Source organism: Branchiostoma floridae, chromosome 2 (genome assembly GCF_000003815.2).
Source record: "Branchiostoma floridae strain S238N-H82 chromosome 2, Bfl_VNyyK, whole genome shotgun sequence".
NCBI lineage: Eukaryota > Metazoa > Chordata > Leptocardii > Amphioxiformes > Branchiostomatidae > Branchiostoma > Branchiostoma floridae.
In genome coordinates, this window is record NC_049980.1 from 30,260,449 (window position 1) to 30,268,269 (window position 7,821).

General features: G+C 43.7%; 2 protein-coding genes across 2 annotated transcripts in view; both read right to left on the reverse strand.

Moving 5' to 3' along the window:
* Positions 1 to 7,821, reverse strand: part of LOC118409729 (3-oxoacyl-[acyl-carrier-protein] reductase FabG-like) — an 876,245-nt gene that overhangs the window by 629,591 nt on the left and 238,833 nt on the right. The window lies entirely within an intron of this gene.
* Positions 465 to 7,739, reverse strand: LOC118409142. Its single transcript, XM_035810010.1, has 14 exons — positions 7,728 to 7,739; positions 7,176 to 7,287; positions 6,662 to 6,831; positions 6,186 to 6,299; positions 5,585 to 5,722; positions 5,019 to 5,126; positions 4,376 to 4,596; positions 3,753 to 3,957; positions 3,165 to 3,334; positions 2,569 to 2,791; positions 2,014 to 2,162; positions 1,539 to 1,734; positions 1,030 to 1,158; positions 465 to 641 (listed from the first exon to the last, which is right to left on the reverse strand). Exons 1-14 carry the CDS (start codon positions 7,737 to 7,739, stop codon positions 465 to 467), a joined length of 2,124 nt encoding a protein of 707 aa, XP_035665903.1.

The window sequence follows — 7,821 nt, forward strand, 5'->3', positions numbered from 1 at the left end:
AGAGCAGAAGGCTAGTCATGTCATAGAAAGCCAGTCTGCATACCTGCCATTCAGTCTACCGGAAACTGTACCAAAATTAAATGAAAACTCCATTTCTAGTCCTACAGCTTTAAAGTATATACAATATACAGTCAAAACTATCCCCCAAGAAGACCAGTCAGGGGACCGATAAAAGCCGTCCATGTGGTCATGTACAGGTGGTCATTCCGGACAGGATTCCATCGTGTCAATGAGAAAATGTGACCACAACAAAGTGGCCACATTGACCAGGTGGACATTTAGGGTGCGGATAGACTCCCGTCTATGTCTACAGACAGAATTCTTGACACTTGTGGTAGTTGCACAATGTAAAAATTATCTGAGGGACTAACAAAAAGTCGTCACATTGACCAGTTGGCCCTCATGTACAGGTACAGGCTTGACTGTTCTTCTGTAATCAGTATAAACATCATGGACATCAATATTTACCTGAAAATGTCCTCCTCCTGCAGAAACTCCATGACGTTCCGATGAGTGACCATCCCCCTGAAGAGTTTGATGGTGACAGGTTTCCCCCCGGCCGAACCTGCCTGCTGATGGCGCAGCTCCCCCCGCTTCAGTTCAGCACGAAGTCCTGAGCAGACGGGACCGTCATACACGTCCTGCAACAGACAACGGTCAGCCATCAGTATCTACGTACGGTCTCTTCCAAGGCTATGGGACTAAAATTGCTTTCTCTGGTTAGCAAAAAGCATTTGAGGCAGAGTATGGGTGTATGAACACCTCGGTAGAGTTGTGTGGCCATTGGGCTTAGGAAAGAAGATGCGCGCCAATATGGTGCTATATTTGACACAGAAGGAATGTAACTTTAACTGCGAAGCTTTGCACATGCACGTGCATATAAACAAAAAGAAAGGAATTGCCTTTCAAATTCAACTTCTTTTTCCTAACAAGGTTATAACCCGATCACACAGAATCGACGAAACTTGTCTATAGCTTTGTTGAATATATACTGTCCTCAAAGACAAAAAGAAAACAAACATGTCTTACCTTAGTTGCAAAGGCTAAGGTTTGCGGGTCTATGTCGGGAGTCCAGAGTTCTTGAACCCAAAACGCTTTCAGCCTTCGATGGAAATTGTCCATGACTTGTAGGAGCGGGTAGTAATAGATGGTGTAGACCTGGAACAACAAAGATAAGAAGGGCTGAAGGGTGTTGATATTTATCATTGGTACGCGTCAAGTCACGCTCACCTTGCAATCAATTTTTGCTATGACGACAGCAAAAATAAAAACATTATGGGGATGATGTCCTCCCTATTGTCTTACCTTTCCATCCTTAGCGTCTTATCTTAACATACCTTGTGTCTTACCTTACCATCCATAACGTCTTATCCTTACATCCCTAGCGTCTTACCTTTGCATCTCTGGCGCCTTACCTTTCCATCCCTCCTATTATCTAGCGTCTAACCTTTCTATCTCTAGATAGCGTCCTAACTTTCTATCCCTTGCGCCTTACCTTTCAATCCATAGCGTCTTAGCTTTCCATCCTAGCGTCTTACCTTCTCGTCCCTGGCGTCTTCATTCAGGTCCTTGACCAGGTCCAGGTCCAGCTGGATCTGTTTGGGCACGACCTCCTGCAGCTGCTCCAGACAGTAGTAAGCCGGCTTCAGCTGGCTTCTGACGTAATCCCGCAGCTCGTTACTCCGGACGAACTGCTCCAACTCCTTCAGAGCCATGCGGCTTAAGTACCCGTACCTGTAATAGTATCATTTTATAGATATGACATGAGTTTTAGTCTGACGTATGCTAGGGTCACAATGCGAAGCCCGTGCCCGACCCAACTTTGCGACTAATATGACATAAAAGACAACAAAGCATAAATTAAATAAAAATACACTTGTGTATATTTCCGCAAAGAGCCCGGCAGGGCCCAAAACACGAGCTGCGTGTTAACTAAAAGTCTCATAGAAGAAAACTACAGATGATGTGGACACCAAACAATGAAATTCAAACAAAAATGCATTATGTACTGACTTGTCTTGTTGGTAGGTGTTGACTTCTTTATCCTCCCTATTCCTCTCCACGATCCTCTTCAGCTCAACTATCCCGTACACAGACAGGCCGAAGAACGCGGCCACGACGCCGATAGGGAGCCACACGGGCGAGGTCACACCTAGGGTTACCTACATATGATCAGACCGACGTGGGCTATCAACTTGGGAACTATGAACAACCCAAACAACTACATAAAGGTTGACAGCAACAAAAGCTTTTACAAAGTCTTGCAATGATTTACATGTATTATAGATGTCAAGCCAAGTTCTGTACAACAATAATGGCAAACTATTGGTAGAGCCAAACGGTAACCTACTTTTATATAGCAAATGCTGCTAGGTAATCGTTTTTGCAAGTATCTGGTTTTTTAGCCTGCAGCCCTGAAGACTTTATCTATATCATTCTGTCCAATGACACAAAGTCTAATATGGCGGTTGCAAAAGCTAGACTCTAACTGGAGCACTGCTTCTCCAATATCCTGTGTTCTACCGGTCTGATGTGACCATCTAGTTTGGTTTGGTTATTATAAAGTACCTTTCCAACTGTATTGAGTCTGAGATGTGGTTCGATGAACAGCTGGGGCAGCTTGCTCCTCCCATGGCCTGTCGTCTCCTCCTCCTCCTCACCACAGTCGGCGGCAGGGTCAGTGGGTACCATGGCTGTGCCATCTATGGCGCCCTCGATGTCCAGGAGCTTCCGTTCGATCTTCGTGCGGAATGCCGACGCGAATAGCTCGATCAAAACCTCCCGCTGCCGACTGGAAACGAAAACCTTTTCATGTTAGGTCTATGTGTTGTAGTGATTGTATTGCGGTCAGGGTGTTTGGTCCAGGGCCTAGGGGTCCTGGGTTTGAATAACGACATGCCACAAATGTTGTGCCCCAGGGAAATGCTCTTAACACGACTTTCATCACTCATAGTTGTATTTAATTTGACATTGAAATAAGTGGAGGTATTGACTGAAATACGTGTCAGTACACAAAACTGCACAACGCCTTTTTTCGTTATCAAATTTTCCCGTCAGAGTGCTGATAACAATAATCTGAAGAAAGTCATATCCTTTCTGAAAATTAATGATGATTGCTGATCCCATTTTAGATATATTGATATTATGAGACAAGGAAAACGCACCTGAAAAATGCCTGATCTTTCTCCCAGTCTGACAGGACTCCCTGAATGCGCTGTGAGATGGCTGCCTTTATCTTCCTCATCATGATGTTCAGGCTCCCCTCCACTGTGGGCAGGTCGGCTTCGGTCCACGTCATCACTGTCCGCTTCACCTGGTCACTGGTCAGGTGCTCCTGTAACAACATCAACGGTGTTGGTTGGTCATTTGTATCTTATCATGAGAAACGTTTCAAGTGTATAGTTGTAATACAGCTGCATGATCCGAAGCACAGATAGAGATTGGATAGACCACGCTACAATAATTGGCCAAAACTGGTTTTCCCACCGTCAATGAAGGTTAGAAATCCAAGTAAAAAGCAGTTACTCAAGCAGAATCATATCCAGTTGCTTGAGTAACTGCTTTTGGGCGTACAAAGGATTGCAGCATCTAATAAAGCCGTGGAACTGTAAACTCACACTGTGTATTTGGCAAGTCAGTACATCTGCGATCACGTATTTAATTGTTTACAGCTTTGGGCTGTACACATTACAAAAGTACTTCTGCAATCAAAAGCGTATCTCGGAAAAATTGCCAATTTCTTGCCGGCTTACCCGAAGTGACTGCACGGCAACTTCTACGCTGCTGTCCACGTTAGACTTAAGCATCTTCATGACGTCATCAGCCTGGTCACCGAGAGCGTGCAGACGACTTTTCACCAGCTCGAACTTGGCCTTCCTCTCATCACGTGACTGTTCCCCTTGTTGTACGTACGCGCGTAGGTGGTAAATGGTGCGTGAGAGAAAGTAGTCCAACCACCTGTTAATGACAGAACACGTCCTTCATTTCTTGAATAGCAATATTTGGATGCAAAGTTACTCGGATGATGGATGTGTTCAAGAAAAAAGAAAGAAGAAACAGACCGTTACCTTCCAGCAATCACTGCCTTTAATTGTGACAAAGTTTAGGAATAGATTAAAAAACATTAGTTTTTGAAGGCTATTGACATGGACCCCAAATCTTTCTCATGTTTTAACCAGAGATAACTTAGAATCTATGGATGGGTTGTAATGATATTTGGTAATTGGGTAGGCCTTGGACAGGCGAAGATCAACTTTTATATGGGTCGACTGGAGACTTCCCTTAGTACTGCAGCAGAACGTCAGGTTTGTGCATCTTCTGTCCAGGTTTAGTAATTGAATTCAATTTTTAAAAACAATGTTTCAAATTGTCTAACCTGTAGGAAACCTCTATCCTCCAGTTCAAACTCTCGGGAATGAGCTTCTCGAGCCCGTCGAGAAACCGGGAGAAGTCAGCAGACACGTGACCCTGGTCGCGCAGGCGCTGTGCCTCCGCCGTGGACATACAGAAGACCTGGCGAGCTGACGATCCGGACCAGCACGCCTGCAGCTTCCTGATGGTGTCCTCCTTCACCAGCTTCCGTTCGGCAATAGGGACCTACAAAAGGCATGGCCAACATATGCTGTCATTGAAGTGATTGCATTTTTGTAGTTGTACAGGAGGACTACGAATCAAAGATTACTTCATAATCCTAGATTCATTACAACAAGTCTACAATTTTTTCCATTATCTCAACAAGAAAAAGAAACCATAAAGTTGGTAAAAAGAAGCAAAATGGTCCCCAATCAGTGAACGTTCAACTCTTTATTTCTTTTTCAAACATAAAAGGAATGGGTGGGGGAGGGGTAACACACATAGTTACTCTGTTCGAATACACACAGAAATATATTCAATGTCCTTATTTTACCATTATTTCCTGTTCGAAAATATGTAACTCTTTCGCCAATTTTGAGTCGTTACTCGGAAGAAATGCACATTAGCATCGCTAGCATTAAAAAAATAGCAAGATAAATCCATACTTGGTCCCACTTGTTGCAGACGAAGATTGCAGTCTTCGCGGAGAAGGCCGGGATGTCTTCTGTACCGCTGCTCTTCATCGTGGCCACCTCCTTTAATAAGGCTTGTAGCTGGATTCAATCAAAGACATGCCACCATTCAGCTCATGCATCATTTTACTTAATGGCGTCTTCTATAATGTACCATGCGACTCACTATTGAAAATAGCAGGGAACGTCCCATACCTACCAAAGCATTCACGAACTCAAATCTATCCGAAACTGCATGCTTGTTTTGTGAAACCTTGGTTTAACAATTATGGACTCTATTTCCCTGTACATATGATTTGATGTCGTTCTTATTGATTTTGTTCATTTGTACCACTGTCCTCTTGTGTTGTATGATAGGTATGTGTCATCAATACTGTGTCTTATAAGCCAACGTTGACTGGGCGTGTAAAAGCGAAGACAAGCAAATAAACTGTCATTCATTTATCCATTCAATAATGCTTGCTTAACTGTTATGTGGCATCTCCTGTCTAACCTTCATCGACGTATGCTATGTCTACCATTTCCAGATCTTCACCTACCCTGTCGGTCTGCACGCCGCCGGCGTTGTCACTCTTGATGACGTAGATGAAAGCGAAGGCCTCCGTCAGGTACTCCTTCACCTGCTTGGTGATCTCCTCCTTCTCTCCGATCCCCGGGCTGTCCACAATGTAGATGTCCTGAATATAAGCCCCAAAACAATACTGTTAGAATGAGGTCATCTACCACCTCTCAACAGACACGGGTCCAGCAGGTGAGAAAAATGATTGTGTAAAAGAAAAATCTTATGTCCTATGATCTGCTAACCTGATGAAATTTTTCTATGATGAAATTATTTTCGAGAGACGGGTCCAATTGTCAACTATCTCGTACCTTTGACCCATTGTTGACGTCACACTTCCCTACAAGTCACATGATCAAACGACTTTGAGGCATTTCAATTTGTAAAAAAAGGTTAGTGGACTGACCAAAAACTTGTAGGTAAGTGCTTTACTTTACAAAGGTTTACAAAAATAGCATTTAAAATCTTTAAAAAGTTATATTAGATGTATAACACAGCCCCAATCATTAATCAAGCAATCAAAGGCGGCTTTAAGAGGCTGGAATAATTAGAGGAAGGTATCGTATTGTCAAGACACAAACCTTGAGGAAGTCCCTGGGCAGCAGGATCTCCACCCGTGGATAGTCCGTCGGCTGGTCCCGATCCCCTTTCTCCTCTACATACTTCTTCAGCAGATCTACCAAGGAATCTTCTTCCTGGAATATAATTACGCAGGTATTGTTTAGACTATAGAAGAGCCTCCGTGCGTAGAAAATTTAAGTCGAGACGTGCGTATCACGCTAAGACGTCAGGTAACGCCCCCTTGATCTGAGATTTGAAAGATTGCTTAACCAATTTTATCGTTGAAGAATGATTTTGCATTAATATTTATGTATGTGCGTGTTTTATCTTCTAAATCAAAAGTTTACAACTCGCAAAATTTTTTGATGATGAAATCAAGGGTCGACTAAAATCTTATTTTCTTCGCTGTATGGTCGCTCAGCGACCGCTGCTTTGTAGAAAGATAAGTCATCATTGTCAAAAGTCGTTTACGTAAAAATAAAGACAGTTGACGGACCTGTAGCACTCTGTCCTGGCAGGTGCCGTCCCTCCTGTGCAGTTTGATGGTGCGCACGTCCCCGTACCGGATCTCACATATAGTGTACGTGTTACTGAGGTGGGACGTGGGCAGCACCTCTTCATCCAGCAGCAGGTTTATTAACGAACTCTTCCCTGCAGACGTTTCTCCTGGGTAGGGAATTGATGTTCATGTCAAATTTTTTATATCAAATGAGACGCGGTTTTTCTTATTTGCATTAGGTCTCTAGTATACATAACGATCAATCGATTTAGGTTGAACGCTTAGCCTATCAGAGCGCTAGTGAAGGAATGGTAGAAACGTTAAGTAGGGAGTGGGCCACTACAAAGACGTTTCATGACGTGGAGCCATCCTTAACAGATGCTGAATCCACGAGCTTATGGTGCGAGCTACGAGTCAGATAGGGCTTTAAAATCACTATAACAGTACATATAACAGTACAAAATTATGTATACTATATGGTAAAATAAAATAAACACCGTCACATACTGACCTGCGACAAGTATCGGACACTTTCGTGACTTCATCCTCTCCTTGTGGAGTTCGAATTTAGCCATGAAGTTTGGCACGTTTCTGTCCAGCTGATCCGCCAGTTGGTCATTCAGCTGATGAAAACATACAAAGCTCAATGTAGCTGTCCTGAACATTAACAGGATGTAGCCTAACAGTTTACCAAGTTCTTGAACATGATGTCAAAAGCTGTGCGTCCGTGTGTGCGTCCTCGTGCGTCCTCATACGTGTGCCTATGTGTGTGTGTGTGTGTGTGTGTGTGTGTGTGTGTGTGTGTGTTTGTGTGTGTGTGTATTTGTGTGTGCCTGTGTGTGTTTGTGCTTGTATGTTTGTGTGTGTGTGTGTGTGTGTGTGTGTGTGTGTATTTGTGTGTGCCTGTGTGTGTTTGTGTATGTGTGTGCGTGCTTGTATGTTTGTGTGTGCGTGTGTGTGTGTGCGTGTGTGTGGTTTTTAACATAGCATTGACACACAGGAACAAGCAGGTGGTATCGATCTAAATCTATATCTAGCTAGCTTCCTGCATCCCCCTGTATACCTCTTGTTTCATCACACCTTATTAAGCCCCACGGGCCCGGTTTCCTCCCCCTCCTTGAGGGACCTCCGGCAAAATTTCCCTTTTCCTCTCCCCG

What these genes read in the sequence shown, in the direction of transcription:
- LOC118409142 (XM_035810010.1), bottom strand. An exon ending in TCTGCAACAAGTGGGACCAA is followed by an intron (nt 4,597 to 5,018) that starts GTATGGATTTAT and finishes TGCCTTTTGTAG; the next exon opens with GTCCCTATTGCCGAACGGAA. An exon ending in CCTTAGCCTTTGCAACTAAG is followed by an intron (nt 642 to 1,029) that starts GTAAGACATGTT and finishes TGTCTGTTGCAG; the next exon opens with GACGTGTATGACGGTCCCGT.